The sequence below is a fragment of the Pararge aegeria genome, chromosome 11 (genome assembly GCF_905163445.1).
Source record: "Pararge aegeria chromosome 11, ilParAegt1.1, whole genome shotgun sequence".
In the NCBI taxonomy this organism is placed as follows: domain Eukaryota; kingdom Metazoa; phylum Arthropoda; class Insecta; order Lepidoptera; family Nymphalidae; genus Pararge; species Pararge aegeria.
The window spans coordinates 16,300,714-16,318,274 of NC_053190.1; the positions used below are offsets into that span (position 1 = coordinate 16,300,714).

The following is a 17,561-nucleotide window of genomic DNA, read 5'->3' on the forward strand; positions in this document are numbered from 1 at the left end:
AAAAACCAAAAACATCTGTTTTAAAAAAGAAGTGACAGTCAATGTTTTTCCTCTGGAGTCTTTGATCATATCTACTTAAAGTAAATTTTGTCAAGTCTTTCACAGTCAAGGTAACTTACATCCTCAAGTTTAATCCGATAAGGTGGCACCTGTTCCGGATGCTTCCAGGGCTTGAAGTAGGGGGTGTCCGTAAGGGCTTTCCACCCAGGGTAGCGACGTGCTGCTGCGTGTAATTGCTGCACCAGACGAGGCGCTAGCTGCGCTGTGACTCTGGAATAATTTAAAGAGAGCAATACATCAAAGAAGCGGTGATAACCCAGTCTGCCCAATCCACTTTAAGCCAGCGTGGCGGATTTCGGCCAAAAACTTCTCATTCGGAGAGGAAACCCGTGCATTTGTTATAAGTGTTATAACCCGTGTAATGTAACAGAAAGTTAGCAAGGTGAAGTTACTGTGGGTAAGCCATGTATGTCGCAGAACCGAACGCTTGAGACTATGTAAAGTTAAGCACAGCACAGGATAGCCCCAAGCCCGGTAGAACAATGTCCTTAAGCGTCGTTTTTGATAGCGTACTCTCGGGAAGGCCTACTTTCAATAATGGGCGTAAATTGCTGTTGATTAACTCTAACGAACTAGTTCTGCTTACCTATTAACCAGCCAAGCAGGTAAGGCCCCGCGTGGGTCAGACCGTGAAACGTATCCCAACCAGCTACCAGGGCCGTCCCTCCTTCTCACCACGAAACCCGTCAGCAAGGACAGTGCTCTGTAATGAAGGAGATTATTTTAACATACTACTTCATAATAAGTGTCCGTGGCTTCGCTCGCAAGTAGTTTTTTTATGTATTGTAACCCGATTTCCTCACTATAATGTGTCCATACTAACATTACTAGTATCGCTACGTGATCAAAACAGGAATGAGAAGGTCCGTAGGAAAACCAGAGTTACTGACATAGCTCAAAGACTCGCGAATCTAAAGTGGCAATACGCGGGGCACTTGGCTCGTAGAAGCGATAGACGTTGGGATCTATAAGTGCTGGAGTCGCGACCTCGTAGTCGCGTGTCGTATGAAGCCGCTGGACCAAAGCGCCATAAGATCGTTATATGGAACACCCTACAAAATACATATGTCCGGCAATGGACCTCCATTGGTTGACATGCTCGTAATGATGATACTGATATTACGAATGAAAAAATGATTTTGTTTGTTTCTTCAAGTCTTCACTTGAAAAGATGGAGAGTAATATAGGCTTCTTTTATCACAAACAACGGGCAAAGATATTGGGCAAGAGGAATTAGTAGTTAGAATTGTGGCTACACTTTTGGGGTATTCCCCCCGCCACGAACTTAACATTCCTTTTCCGATTTTTGCAATTAAAGAGCACTTGCTCTAACGATGAAATAAAATAAATAAAATCGCTCAAGTCTCTGATGATCGCTCACGTCTCAGATTATGATGAATAATTTAAAATGACATTGAGAGATGGTGATAACAAAAAAAAAAAAAACACCCGGCTAAGTTTGTTGTGGGCTTCTTCTTAGACCAGGACGCGTTTGGAACCCTCGTAGCTTTAGTTTTAAGTTTACGAATGTGGTTATCGCCATCATCTCACTACCGTGTGGTTCTTATGTGCGCATCAAAAGTGCCACCTGTGGGCCTACTTGAATAAAGATATTTTTGACTTTGACTTTGACTTTGACTTTGATGTTAGAGACATAAATGTTCTTTAGCATTTGACATAACTACGTTTCAACGTCAATCCGTTGCTTTAATGGTGTGTGGAAGCAGAGCAATTCAACAAAACACTTTCCCATTTTAATATCAGTAGGAGCAATTCTCTTGGCTTTCAAGGATCACTTGAGAGTATTAACCCGGAGCACTTAAAAGAGCGAAGATACCCAAGCTGTTAAGTGAAGTGGGCGAAAGCACTGAAAACCACTTTACAGAAAATATTTGCAACAGGCACAAAAATATTAGAGTCTAAAGTACTAAAGTACTGTAAAGTTTAAAGTATATACATACTATATCGTCTCTATATACTCAAGCTACATTTGAGCATCTACTAGTTTAGAAATTTAAACATATCATTACTACAAACAGCCTAACTAGATGTTTTAAATTGCGTACCTACTTTAAATAAATTAATAAATAAATAATAATCAATAATCAATCAAAATCATCAAATTTTGCAAAGGTATCCTTATCAACAATAAAGAGGTAAAAGGACTTCCAAAGTAAATCGGTCAACTAGGAATTTTGATTATACATCTAATCCATTAACATTAATTTCCCATGGCGATTGTTCTATTCTAGATCTTTCGCAAAAACTCAATCTTTCCCTATTAAACTGCAACATGTTATAAATAAGTTGAACAAAGTAAGCAATAGGTTCTTATTATTTCGTGAGCTATTATGACTGTAATGTCATCTATTGTTATTGGTCGTGATTGTGACCGCTGAATGAATCAGTATTTACATTTTTTACACTAAAACTAAAATTAGTTCCGTATGAATGAGAGAAGGTTACCTTGTCGACTTTATTTTTAACACGTGAGTAATAAGACAATATAATAATTCGAAAGAGCGTTCGCTGGCTTGTCCTTCTTTCACGCAGCAACGGAGCAAAGGATCGACGCGATTTACGATAAAGCAGATGTGATTGACGGTCGTATGAACACTGATCTGTAAATCATGAACATACTAGTGTGCTGACCAATTATATTCATATTATCTTTTATCTGGTGGGAGGCTTTGCAGTTAATTATGCGTTCCGGTACGATGCCACTTAGAAACCGATCAGGATTGTAATAGAACTGGCATGCCCCTAACGTCATTGACTACCTACATCATCAATTAAGAACAGGTTGGATTGCTGTTCAGGGTGGCGGCCATTTTGGATTTGAAATTTGTCAAAGTGTATAGTAGTATTCTACTAGTCAATTCCTCCCATTTGATAACCATATCGAGGGAATTGTGGAAATATGTGTGTGGCGAATGCGTCGAAGGAAACGTGGATTTCCGGACGAAGTGACGCAGCCGTCACCCACTCGACGGACATTAGAATAAAATGGTGACTTTGTTGTTTGTACCACGTGTAAAGGAGAATAAACCAAATCATACTACGACTCCAGCATAGTATTGGACCTCCTACGGGCCAGCCGCCAAATATGTTATGTGCCATTTTGTAGCAGCGGCCATCTTGGACTTCTTAGTTTATTTTCATCAAATAGCTAAGAACACTCCCGACTTCTTAATTCATCTTTCAAATATAGAATTGTTTTCGTTTATCCGTTCGGAAAATACGATGCCATTGACAGACACACACACACAAACACAGACACGTCAAACTTATAACCTACCTACCCCGCCGGTTTTTTTTTTTTGAATATATTTATTTTTAATACACATTTTTAGGCAAATCAAACTTAGCCAGCAGGTGGTCTATGGTTCCCTATGGCTGGACAATAATGGGTTTATGAATCGGTGATAGCCCAATAGGTAGGAGCTCGACTTCAATTTCGGGGGGCCGAGTTAGAAACCCAGCACGCACCTCTAACTTTTCTAAATTATGTGCGTTTTAATTAAAATATCACTTGCTTCAACAGTGAAGAAAACCTGCACGCATAAGAGTTCTAAGAGTCTGAGAGTACTCTATAATGTTTCCAAAGGTGTGTGGAGTCCACCAATCCGCACTGGGCCAGCGTGGTGGGCTACGGTCTTAACCCCTTCACACTGTGGGAGGAGACCCGTGCTCTGTAGTGAATCGGTAATGTGATGTTGATGTATAGTACATTGACGAATGGAAGATGTTTTTTTTTAAATGATCAAATGAACAACTTGTTTGGTTTAGTAAAAATGTACATCCTTAATAAGATTGATGAACGGGAATTAATGTATACATTACTTAAATCGAGGTGAAGTGAGGGTAAAGCTTTGGAATTACCTTTGAATTGGGTGTATTGAAATTTTAATTTGAATCGCATAATGCCGTTGGACGCTTAGGCTTCCGAACGTACCTACTTCTTAAATTATATTTTATGAGATCAATAATCTTGCAGAAAAATGCAGATGTCGTTGCTTCTAAAGCAGCAGCAGTTGCAGAGACCTCCCTGTGGAAGGTAAGATACCCGGCGGAGGCCATTTCGGAATTCCTAATTTTCGCTGGTGGGTGGCTTCGGCCGCGGCTAGTTACCCTACCGACGCGAGGAAGAGATGCCCTGCATTTTATAGTTCCATACGGGTATGGGTTTACTGTAACCCTCATACCTCTAAAAAGTTAGCCAGCTTCCATCTTATAATGCATTACTATCAGGCGAGATTGCAGTGTTATGTCTATAAAACTTAATAAATAAATTTATTTAGTATAACAATACACACATCGCCATCTTGCCCCAAAGTAAGCGTAGCTTGCGTTATGGGTACTAAGATGACTGATGAATATGTTTATGAATAATAAACGTACATAAATACTTATAACACCTATACAGATAAACACCCAGACACTGAAAAAATCATTCATGTTTATCACACAAACATTTCCCAGCAGTGCTAGCACGGGCGGGAGATAAAAATTACACCCCCCTATTATATCCACTGACACAGTGGCGTGCACTTCATAGATGCACAAAAGCACTTCATACCCTAAAATTGATATATAACTCGTATAAAGGAGGATTTTTGCTGTTTTATGCAATTTTCCTGCTAAGAAACTCAGTGCACGCCACTGCACTGACAAGGGATATAATTAACGTGCCCACCTGCTAAATCACTGAAACATGGAATAAGAGAAGTTTACCCCCGTTTATTAATACACATATGTTATATGGATATTATTTCCACTTGTGCGCCAGTGCTCTGAGAGTTGACAAAGCTGTGGGAGAAGATATATTTATATTCTTTCCCGGGGGATATTATTGTCTCCTGCCCATGCTAGCCGTGCAGATGTGGCAATCCTACCCACAGCCTTAGTTACAGAAAGCAATCAGCTTCCCAATGTGCCAATCAGCCGTCGAACTGAGGCGTAGGTGCCTGCAATTAAACCGGCCCCGCCTTTTGGATATAACACAGCATTGCACCATTGCTGCTTAGCGGCAGAAAAAAGCATGGCAATAGCACTTTCCCGGACGAGCTCCGTCATAAAAATCTCTACTGCCTATTTACACAATGGGATGACGAGTACTTTGTCAAGAAAGGTAAATATTTTATGATTTACAAACCTTTATGTTCTCATATTGTGTGTGAAATGTGAAAAGCTTTGGCGCATTATTTCCAAGGTCGTGACGCCAGCCCTATCTTATCGTCGAAATGGAGTGGTGGCGTGAATGTGATAAATATAATTTCTAAATATTGTAATTCTCTAATTTAGGCGAAAGAACTTCAAAGTTCATTGAGGTAGGCGTTTACTTACAGTATGGGGACTACACGGTCTTATGCAGTATATACAACGTGTAAATGAAAACCGAAAAAAAACTTTACAGGTTTTAGAGATACATTATATACTGTCTCTGAGACTTATCTGTGAAAACCGAAAACCTAATAGTTTTTGAGTAAACCACTGCCATAGTTTTTATTGAAAGAAATCAGATACGGCTCTTAAATCACCTACAAAATTAAAATCATGTGACTCCTGCCACTTTATTAACTACGCGTCACGTAGTGTAGGTACTATGCGCGTGTCGGTCTTTTATCTTCAATAGGGTTGTCATAAGTTAACCACTTAGTATGTTTTGAATTAGTCGGTATCGAAAAATAAATATGCTTCTTTTGGTCTAATAATTTTACAGGGTGATTCCTTATGAAATATACGTATGCATTCTTCAATATTCTTTCGTAATTCTGTTACTCTTTGTGTACAGATTGCATATGGCCTTGCAGGATGTCCTCCTTGCATGTCCTGTGAAGAGTTGCTCTGTTATAGGCGATGGTTTTCCACTTACCATTAGGTAGGACATCTGCTTGATTCATCAATTATTACTTTTAATAAAAAAAAGAATGCTGCCGTGCTTGTTTTGCTGCTTGTATGGCAATAACGATCTAAAAGTCTATTTTTAGTATTTTTTCGAACCTTTGTTAATAATATATTGTTACAAAGTACCAGCCACCTTAATGAGATGTCTAAGCCGATCGACAGCAATTTTTTGTTTTTGATAGTCCCGAAATAAACACTCTGCTTTTTAAAGTTTTTTCTTCGATGGCGAGAAAAATAGTCCCTAGAGGCTAAATAATAAATTCTAGTCCGTCCCGTCTAAGCTACAATGTAACAATTTAAAACTATGAGAAGTACAAAAGTAGTGAGTACCTGACATATCCCTTCCTGGGCGGGTAGTCCTTGTGGAAGACGGAGTGGTTGAGGATCATCTTCTCCTCGCCCGTGTCCAGCCAGGACCGCTGCAGCACGAAATCGCGGTTCTTGAGCGGCGCCGGACATGACACTGGATATCAAACAAAAAAATATCAAGTAAGTAAGACAATCAGTATCATCAGCATCACTTTAACCCAATTACGTCCACAAAGGTCTTTTGAGTGACATGTCCAGCCGTGGACGTCGATTGGTTGAAATGATGATGGGATCTTTGGAAGGGAGTTGCAGAATTCACGGTCCCGCTTGTTTTCGGCGGCTCCCAGTGACTTCGTATGATTTAGTCTTGTCCACTAACATCCAATTTGATATCTCCAATTTTATTGAATATAGCCTATGTTACTACGGGATAGTTTAGCTTTCCTTTGGCGAAGAAAAGGTTAAAATCGGTCCTGTACTTTCGGTATTTATTGGATACAAACGAACAGAAAAATCTTTCCTGTTTATAACATTAGTACTAATTATCACAAAAATATGGTGTTTGAGCAAGTTTAGAGTTAATGCTTTAAAACAATCTTTCCTTTGAGATAGGATACCTGTTTATAGTTTGACTGTGCCTGTATATAGTTAGCAGCTACCATGGCAATAGCAAATAACACACAAATACATAAAAAAATATGTTTATTTAAGTAATAAAATATTTTTTTTAATTGGGTTATGTATATGCGACAACATTTTACGCTTTCTTATAAAAGTTTTACTTCAATTGCGCGTAAGATTACACGCAATACTTTTAATTTTTTTATGTACTTAATGTGGTGTGCAATAAAAGTATATTCATTCATTCATTCATATAACAATTCGCAGTAAAAAAGGAAAAATGCTATATGTACCATCGCTAGCAAGTACCAAACGCAACGAGGGTGCCGACAAGAACTTAATACTCCGTGCACTTTATAAATGGTATTGCGAAATCCAGCTTGCAAGCTTTTTGACTTGGATACTTTGATGCTATATTTTCTCCTGCGCACTTATAAATATCGTGATACATGCTTTGATTTTACAGATTACACTAGATTCATCATCTACATCATATCAACCCATTAACGGCCCACTACAGGGCACGGGTCTCCTCCCACAATGAAAAGTGGTGAAGGCTGTTGTCAGCCACTCTGGCCCAATGCGGATTGGTGGGCTTGACACATCTTTGAGAACATCATTTTTTTTTTATATTAATAGCGGGCAAACGAGCAAGTGCGTCACCGTCAAGTGATCACCGCCGCCCATAAACATCTGCAACGATGCGTTTCGGTTTTGTTTTGCGGCTTTTCTCTCTCTACGTCGTATTCCTCATTGCTGAGGGTCGTGACCCCTTTTGGACGATTTTGTGCCATTTGACTCGACTTTGAGCAACGTTTAAAGCAGTATGCACTTTGGTGTCGAGAGCAGTGCGGATTTGATCCGACCAACGAATCGGGCTACGTCCTCCAGGTCTCTTGCCAGTGACTAATATATTTTCAAGATTGTCTCCATCTCTTCTGGCAATGTGACCGAAGTAATCGAGAATCCTCTTAAGACAGGTGGTTGATAGCCTTCTTGTAATTTTAAGCTGTTTCAAAATCGATGCGTTGGTCCTGTGTGCCGTCCACGGGATTCGCAGCATTCTCCTCCAGCACCACATCTCAAAAGCGTCAATAAGTTGTCTATCAGCTGCTTTAATGGCCCATGTCTTAGCTGCATAAGTAAATATATTGTAAGTATTGATTGAGATATTCCTGTCTTTCCAAGTCCTATGTAGCTGTGACATTGCGCTTTTGGCCAATCCATCCAAATGCCGGCTTTTAAGGAATTTGTTTATTCGCCCCTTGAATAACCCTAGATCGTATTTTTGAGGAAACCCCAGTAATCCCTCTACTTATACAGTGTTTATAATTTTCCAATTGTGTAATTTTGAATCGGAATTGCCACTTCTTTTTGATAGATTTTTTTGACGGCCGACTCATCCGGCGGCGGAGTGGGCAGCGACCCTGCTTTCTGAGACTAAGGCCGTGGGTTCAATTCCCACAACTGGAAAATGTTTGTGTGATGAACATGAACGTTTTCATTGTCTGGGTGTAAATCTGTATATCATAAGTATTTATGTATAAATAATAAATAAATAAATATACTACGTACATACAGCGCCATCTCGTATATGTACGTACATCATACATAGATGACTAATGAATATTTTATGAATAGCATACATAAATACTTATAATATACAGATAAACACCCAGACTAGATGGCGAGAGTGTGTATTGTCGTAGTATATTTATTTATTTATTTTAAGATGGAGTTCAGATTGATAATCTTTAATTTTTATTTTATTCCATCATAACTAAGCCTCTGAAAACAATTTCATCAGGTGGTAAATTAAAGACTGGATGCGAAGAAACCTTTGCCTATACACAGAGCAACACTTGAAGGGCATGCAAGAAACACGTCCTTCAAAGTGCCGCTATGTGTCCATCAAGTAATTCGTCACTGTTAAACCTTATGTGCTTGTCATCACAACGGCAACCATGAAACCGGCTTGGTGGCAGAAATACCTATGGCGGTAAAACTTCCCCAGACGAGCTCTGCCACAAAAAGCTATACTATTAACTATATGTACCTAGCCTGTACGCCTCGCGGGTGCGGCCAAGAACTGCACGCTCAGTGCACTTTATAAATTATATTGCGGAACCCAGCTGCAGGCTTTTTGACCCGGATACTTTGATAATATATTTTACTCTGCACACTCATATTATATCGCCATATATACGCTTAAATAATTCTTAATAATAAAATAAGGTACACTTACTTACATTTACTTTGTGCAAAGAGGTTAATGCTGTACCTACTGTCATTCTTAAAAAGTACTGAGTACTGCAAAATAAAGTTAAAAAAATAAACTATTAAATATCTATGATGATCCTTCACAGAGAAAAAAGATATGTTATTCTTGAGATGTCATACTTCTTATGAAATAATTACCCGTTGTACATGTTAATCAGTTGTATTTAGTCGTTATTAAAAAATACAGAGTTACTAAAGTAAGAAATTTATGATTAAAGTACGGGTTTATTAACTATTTAAAAAAAATGTAAAATACTATTCTTGTGGATATTGCTAATTAATTTTATTGGTAATGATTTTTTTTTTAATTAATACTTACAGATATTTCCTCCACGTCTATTTAATTATTTTTAAATAAAAATATTAGAATGATTAAATTCCACGATTCGATAACAAAATACGTTGCGCCACGCTCTTAATCCATACCCTTAAAATCATTGGCCCAACCTGGGAATGGACCCAGGAGCTGGTTTTCTGTAGTTGCACATGCTAACTACTAAACGGATCAGCTATCAATCGGTATCCGTTCATAACAAACTTCGTTTCGTTAAGGATAGCGTAGTGAATAAGTTAAATATGTATTAACATATTATTTTGGTAAATAAATAAAACCACCAAGATGGTATATACTAACCCCTACCTACTAAAGCATTCTCCAAAGGATGTAGCAACCACCCAGAAAGTACATACTACAATACTAGGCAGCTACCAATATATTAAACCTGCCCATTTAAATATTCTCCGGTCGAGGCAGCTACCACCCACCAACGAGGAACGAACTAACCCTTCCTATTAAAACATTTTCGATCGATGCAGCTACCAACCAACCAGGAGGTTATACTAAACCTTTCTATAACAATATCTCCGATCGATTAGCTAACAACCAACCAGGAGGTTATACTAAACCCTCCTGTTAAAACATTCTCCGATCTATGCAGCTACCAACCAGGGGGTTATACTAATCCATCCTATTAAAACATTCTCCGATCGATGCAGCTACCAACCATCCAGGAGTTTATACTAATTCATCCTATTAAAACATTCTCCGATCGATGCAGCTACCAACCATCCAGGAGTTTATACTAATCCTTCCTATTAAAATATTCTACGATCGAGGTAGCTACCAATCATCCAGGAGCTTATACTAATCCTTCCTATTAAAATATTCTACGATCGAGATAGCTACCAATCATCCAGGAGGTTATACTAATCCTTGCTATTAAAATATTCTGCGATCGAGGCAGCTACCAACTAAGCAGGAGATATTTACTAAACCGTTCTATTAAAACATTCTCCCCTCAACTCAAAGATGATTAATATTCCAAGGAAAATGAGTTCGCAAAGCAACTAACCTATTTAATACCGACATCACACATGCCATTATTGCCATATTAACCCACATAATTCAATAAAGAGGAGCGTTCCAGACAAATAAGATTAATGTGAAAAGAAACAATCTTCTCTTAATCAACTCGCTGATTGAGTTGGAGTGGCTATTGTTGCGTGACCGATAAAATGATGAACAACATGGTTTTTAGTATTTTTTTATATACCTAAGCTTTGAGAGGGGTTTGTTATTTGTCATCTCAACTAATGGCCTAAATAATATACCTAAATACACTTCCACTTTCCACTTTTTTATCGGCTTCGCACGCTCAGATTGCGTTTAAAAGATCACTTTTAGTGATAAGGCCGCCTTTGCACCTTAGCACTAAGTACTATTACTGTTTTCTTTGTGTTTTTCTTTTGTGTTGTGTTGCAATAAAGTTTTTCTATTCTATTTTAAATAAATAAAAAAATGGTTTATTTCGTTTCTTAAATTGTAAATTATACATGTGGAGACCTCTAAGTAAACAAAAAAATACCTGTGGCAGGAGGCCTCACTCTTTCATAGCATAGACAAAATACAAATATCTCTTGCAGATTATACATAATCGAGAAATTAGACGCCTTGGAAACCGATGATATTTTAGAATCGGTTACGGTAAATATTGCGGCCATTTTACTATCTATAGTTTTATTTTAAAAATAAATTTTTAATCCCGGGTTTCTATTTATTTATTAAACCCAGTGGCGTGCATTGCATATATGCAAATAAGCAGTGCATACCCTACCCTCAGGGTCTTAAAGAGCCTTCAGATAGGACCATTAAAGTTTTGTAATTAAAAAAACACTAAGTAAAAAATATATGAAAGCGCCATCTAGTAATGAGCGGCCAAACTTCTAGGTCAATTGTCGCTAGACAGGCGACAGCGCAACCAGCGCGCGCGAGGCGCATAGCGTACAAAATAAAATCTTCTACTTCGTATTTTAATTTTTAACCGTAAATGCTAAACATTTACCTTTCAAAACACGTAAAAATCTCATGTTATCTATTGCAGGGTAAATCAATTATTATGAATCACTCGACATATGACGCCCTCTACTGTTGCATAGAAATATCAAATAAAATAAGCACGCCCAAAGAAAGAATCGTTCTGCTAGATGTGTGCGTGCAAGTTAGTAGTGTGTGTCGTGTAATGTTATAATCGTGCGCTTGTACTTACAAGATTAGCATCGGTCTTGTGTGAACAGTTTCATTCATAAATTCTCTATTCTCTAATTACGTGTTTCATTTTTTCTATGAATAAAATGATTTGCTTGGTTTGTTATTGTTGTTAAAGGTCATTATTCTTTTTTTAGAATTAAAAACATTATTCACAAATGTAAATACCTTTTAGTGTCTTTTAAGAAAATTAAGGATCTAATATTATCGAATTAGTCTTTCGTTTTGAAAATAATCTATGAAACCAAACGCTGTCTCAATTTTGAAAAATGAATAATTTAGGTTTTCCAGGAATCATTGGAGAGTGAGAGAGTTAACAATAAATATGGTTTCTATTTATTGTTTACATATCAAAATAAAATAGCGTTCGTACCCATACTTACAAAAAATTAAAGACATATTTTGACTAATTTCGATTGCAATATTATCATTAGCATATTCGATCGCCATTATTGTTTACCTTCGAACAATGCTGTATGGCGTTGGTGATAAATAAACGGTTCAAGTGCATAAATTCAGTAACTTATAAAAGTTTGAGTAGTGATAGTTTAATGTGTTAAGGTTAATTTATAGTTTATTCATTCATTTTATAATGAAAGCATATTCGTGCGGTCTTTGTTTGGGTTCAGTGTGCCTGGAAAAAGTACTTAGAGAAAACTTTAATTTCTATCCCTACTTATATCGTAAAATTAGAAATCATTCGCAAAGGAAGGAGTGTACCAATGTTACAAATATCCCAAAAAAAGGTGATAAAGTAACGCGTATATTTAATAATAAATATTACGAAAACTATTCTTGGCTAAGCGGCTTTGTACACACCAATCGATTAATTTGCTTTCCTTTTGTTTTATTGTCCAATATACGTAAAGTGTGGAATGATAAAGGATATTGTGATCTTAATAATTTTCATAAAAACGCTAAAAACATGATATGTTGGAAAAATATTATCATCATCAGTGTGCTTAGAAAATGCTGCCGAATGGTGTGTCATAATTTTGTGACGTAAATCAGGGTATGTACTTTTATTCAATTAGCAGTAGATAGACGATAGTATTAAATCAATCAAAAATATAACTTTCGTAAAGTAATTTGATTATAAACCGACATACCTATCTAAAATCTAAATTTTAATTTTACTTTATGTTTGTGTTGAACACCTTGTGCATACCCTGGGTCCAAGGGCTATGCACGCCACTGATTAAACCCATAACTTGCCCTTATCGGGTTTGACGTGCTCTCGTGCCGAATTCAAAAATTCAAAATTTATAAGTGCTTTTTTCATGTAGACCTATACATGCACTTATGAAACGTTCATACATAATATATGTTTACGTAATTATGAGGCGATTGTAATAACTTCGTTCACCAACCTAAACCTAATGCTACAAGGGTACCAAACGCGCCCTGGTCTATAAAGAGCCAACAACAAACCAAACTAAATATTTTTTTGCTATCACCATCTCAGAGTTTAATATTTAGCTTTAAAGTACGTGCAATTCACACCCAAGCTTTTATCGGATAAGTTATCCTGAATATCATAATAGGATTTTTATATAAGCGTTTTACAAAAACTTCAAAAAATTCCAAATTCAAAATTAATTTATTTCAAGCAGGCCTAATTTATAAGTACTTTTGAAACGTCAAGTCAGTCTGTTTGTAGTGACTCTACCACCGGTTCGGAAGGCAGATTCCACTGAGAAAAGCCTTTAAAAGATAATTTACAGTTTCCCTTATCCGAACGCTGAAACAAAAAGCGGCGCGTTTTGTCCTAGGGTAGGGTAGGGTTGTAACTAGCCAGTGCTGGAGACCATACACCGCCGGACCTAAGATAATTCAGAAATTCTCAATCTGCTCTACTCGGGATTAAACCTAGGCTTCCCAATTTTTTGTATAAATTATTTTCGGACCAAACAGATTGTTGGACTGGACGATAGTTGGAAAACAATCGCCTATAACAAAAGCAACACCAAATCCGAGAGGCACAGTCTATTACCATTTTTTAAAAACTTGTCAAAGATCATTTTTTGTCTGAATCTTCGGATCTGTAACATACCTATTCTCTTCTGTTTTATTTGTGGTTTGACAATATTGTATATATTTATTTCTTATTGATATTAATTATATAGGTATATAATAATTATTACCAGTATCTATATATTTTATTGTAAGTTTATTATATGTATATATTATATTTGTATATATATATATATATAGGTATATATGCATGTTTATTTAAATGCACCACCTACCTCTCTTCTTGAGCTGTGTTTAACGCCTTTGGTTGCCTGGAAGAGATCGCTATGTAGCGATAAGGCCGCCAAATTGTATACTTTTTGTTAAATTTTTATTTATAATTTTACTATATATTTATGTGGTGTACAATAAAAGTATATTCATTCATTCAATACTTCGCAGAACATGCAAGGAACACGTCACACGGAACACGCTCGTGCAGTCCATAAACCTGTGGCGCAGGTGTTTAGCCTAATGTACCTGTAACCACGCTAGCAACTAACTACTTAGACAGCCGATTGGCGCAGTGGGCAGAGACCCTGCTTTCTGAGCCAAGGCCGTAGTTTCGATTCCCACAACTGGACAATGTTTGTGTGATGAACATGAATGTTTTTCAGTGTCTGGGTATTTATCTATATATTATAAGTATTTACGTATATTGTTTATATAATTATTCATCAGTTATCTTAGTACCCATAACACAAGCTATGCTTACTTTGGGGCTAGAATGCGATGTTTGTATTGTCGTAGTATATTTATTTTTATTTATTTATTTAACTACTCTCTTCAAACAGAAGAACAGTATCTCAATGTCTTCAATCCTTATACTCTATACACCAAACAGATCCTCGGCAATGTACCCTCTTCGCACGTTTCACAACGAAACCGGAGCATTCTCAGGAGTTAAAATTTTACAATTAATAATTGCGAAGTCAATTTGTTAAGTTTGAAGAAAAGATTAAAGAAATTATAAATAACACCATACAGATTCTCCTGCTTTCCGCGGAGTGTAGCGAAGTCAGCTTTATTTTCATAATATATCATGGAATTCCGCAAAGTAACGCCTGCTTTTATCCAATACAAAGCTGCAAAGCGGCAGAAATAAGCATGGCGGAATGTAGTAGGTACATCTTCGGGCGGGCTCATCAAAAGCACCACTACCACACGACACTGCTCACCACTGCGCCACAGAGGTAGTCAAAAATGTCTGTGGATCCTTATTAATAGATATTATTTTATGTGAAAGCGTGTTTGGTTTTTTTTTTGTTTGTCCTTTTACGCCCTAAAACTGATCAACTTATGTACTTGATATTTGCCATGGAGTTAGTTGAAAGGACAGAAAGTGACGAATATACTTTTTATCCCGGAAAAACAGATTGTTTGTAATAAATATATCTGAACTTCCACACTGGTGAATTACTGAAAATCTCTACATCTACTATTGGAAATCGCATTTTTTAAAGAAAGGAAATATACTGGCTGAAATTTTTATTGAAAATATTACCAGCATTGAGAGCGAACAAATTGAAAATTATGCAACTGGGGCCGCCAAGCGTTAGCTCTTTTTATTCTTATAACGTATGGAATATGTACGAGACTACGAGTAGCATTATTCTACTTTATTACGTATCTAAGGCTGCGTTCACGGCATTCCCAGTCTATGTATATAGTGTGAGATTTTCTTGCTACGTTTTTAGTTCACATCCCCACCATAGACAACATAATCATTTAAAATGAGGGGAAAAATAAATATGATTTTTGATGTTTTTTGAAATTTTAAAAAATTCTGAGCTACCTTTTAAAAATTTTTTTTGAGCTGTCCTTTGGAGACAGCTCATAAAACATCGAAAACCAATATTTTTTCACGTGAGACAAAAAAAAAAAGATTTTTGCGCCACTCTAAATTATACTTACTATTATAAATAATTATAATATACAAATAGCACCACTCCGAAACATTCGCAGACGGCCGATTGGCGCAGTTTGCAGCGACCCTGCTTTCTGAGTCCAAGGCCGTGGGTTCGATTCCCACAACTAGCAAATGTTTGTGTGATGAGCATGAATGTTTTTCAGTGTCTGGGTGTTTATATGAATATTATAAGTATTTATGTATTATATTCATAAAAATATTCAACAGCTATCGTAGTACCCATAACACAAGCTACGCTTACTTTGGGGCTAGGTGGCGATGTGTGTAATGTCGTAGTATATTTATTTATTATTATTTTATTCATGTACTCAAACATTTTCCAGTTGTGGGAATCGAACCCACAGCCTTGACTCAGAGAGCATGGTCGCGGCCCACTGCGCCAATCGGCCGTCAAAACTAAAACTACGATTCATATAGAATCGAAAGCGCGCAATAAAGCAAAACCTTACACCACTGCACTAAAGGTAAACAAATATGGCGTATTATATCACGTGATCAAATTTGTCAAGTGTTGGGCACATTGGCATAGCAGTTAAGAATGGACTGTATACATTCATATAGTATTCATACATTCTATCGATTACGTGAGGTGTTTTTTTAAATTTTCTGTCCGTCCCTCACCAGGGGGGGTGAGATGTCGTGAGATTTTATTAAATGCCCTTCCCCATCCCCCAATCTCACGTTAGATTTTTCGAAATGTGGAGATTCTTACTTAAACGCATTGGATTGTTATTGTAAAAAGAAAATAAAAATGCTTCGTGCTTTTACATACGACTAGTTAAGACTAGTAATCAATATTGCTGAGAGTTTAATTTTAAGTGTGATAAAAATTTTACAAAAAAAATTGCGTGATATTTGCCCTCTCTCCAACGTAAGATTAGATGAGATTAGAATCGACCCCCTCCCCCCCTTAAACATCTCACGAATTTTATGAACGCCCCCTTACATATCTATTTCATGGACCTTATCAAATCTACTGTTTTGAAAATCGCCTTTCTTTAAAGAAAGAAATAATACTGTACTATTAGTAATCATTTTATTTCAGGTCGGGGACCCATCTACAAAATTGAGAGGTTAACATAAAATAAATGTAAAGACAAAAAAAAAAAAGAAAAAAAAAATCTTGAGTTAAAATTAGAATAAAATAAATTACAATTAAAATCCAACTATTTTATATTATTTCAAATTTGGAATCTAGGTAATGAAGGAAGAGAAAAAAATATATCTGAACGGAAATTGAAAAAAAAACATCACATTCATAAATTACTGAACCGTAAAACGAATGTGAACTCTTGTCTGTAAAGCGGCTACATATTTGAACTAATTGAATAATTCGACATTTACAAAGGGTCTCTTTGATCAGCGGGTATGGATATAAAACCTTCAGGCTCCTTTGTAAATGCCTTTCCCTTAGAGTAGGTAGTAATAGTAGCAGATTTATTAATACTCAAAGGCCTTTCAGTATTTAGTAAAGCTTTACACACGAGCTATTTCAATGCCTTTTATCTATATTTACCGTACAAATTATACTATTTACTGAGCAAGAAATATAGACAGCATGTAATATTAATTATAAACTTGCTCAATTTACAGAACCTACACATACAGTGGCGTGAACAGGGTTTTGACCAGCGTATGCATATAAAAGGAAGATGGCGTGAAATGGAAGATATCTTCTCTTTTATGAGACGCACACAATTTTTTGGGTAGCACTGCCTACCCAAACCTTTTGTGCTTTTGTGTTTGTATGAAGTGCACGCCAGTGCACACAACATTTTTCTTACTACTTTTTGCTGCACTAAATTTGCGTACAGTTATCGTAACCAATAATAAAACACCCAGAACTGGCTGCATGTACCTGTTATTCTATTCTGTGAGATTTTAATGCATTTTAGA

At 36.7% G+C, this 17,561-nt stretch overlaps 1 protein-coding gene across 1 annotated transcript in view; it reads right to left on the reverse strand.

The window, feature by feature from the left end:
- Nucleotides 1-17,561, reverse strand: part of LOC120627617 (START domain-containing protein 10-like) — a 51,346-nt gene that overhangs the window by 1,943 nt on the left and 31,842 nt on the right. Inside the window, exons 3-5 of the mRNA XM_039895629.1 lie at nucleotides 6,298-6,430; nucleotides 647-763; nucleotides 120-270 (exon numbers count right to left, since the gene is read on the reverse strand). Coding sequence (XP_039751563.1) covers nucleotides 120-270; nucleotides 647-763; nucleotides 6,298-6,430 — 401 coding nt within the window. The remainder of the gene's footprint in view (nucleotides 1-119; nucleotides 271-646; nucleotides 764-6,297; nucleotides 6,431-17,561) is intronic.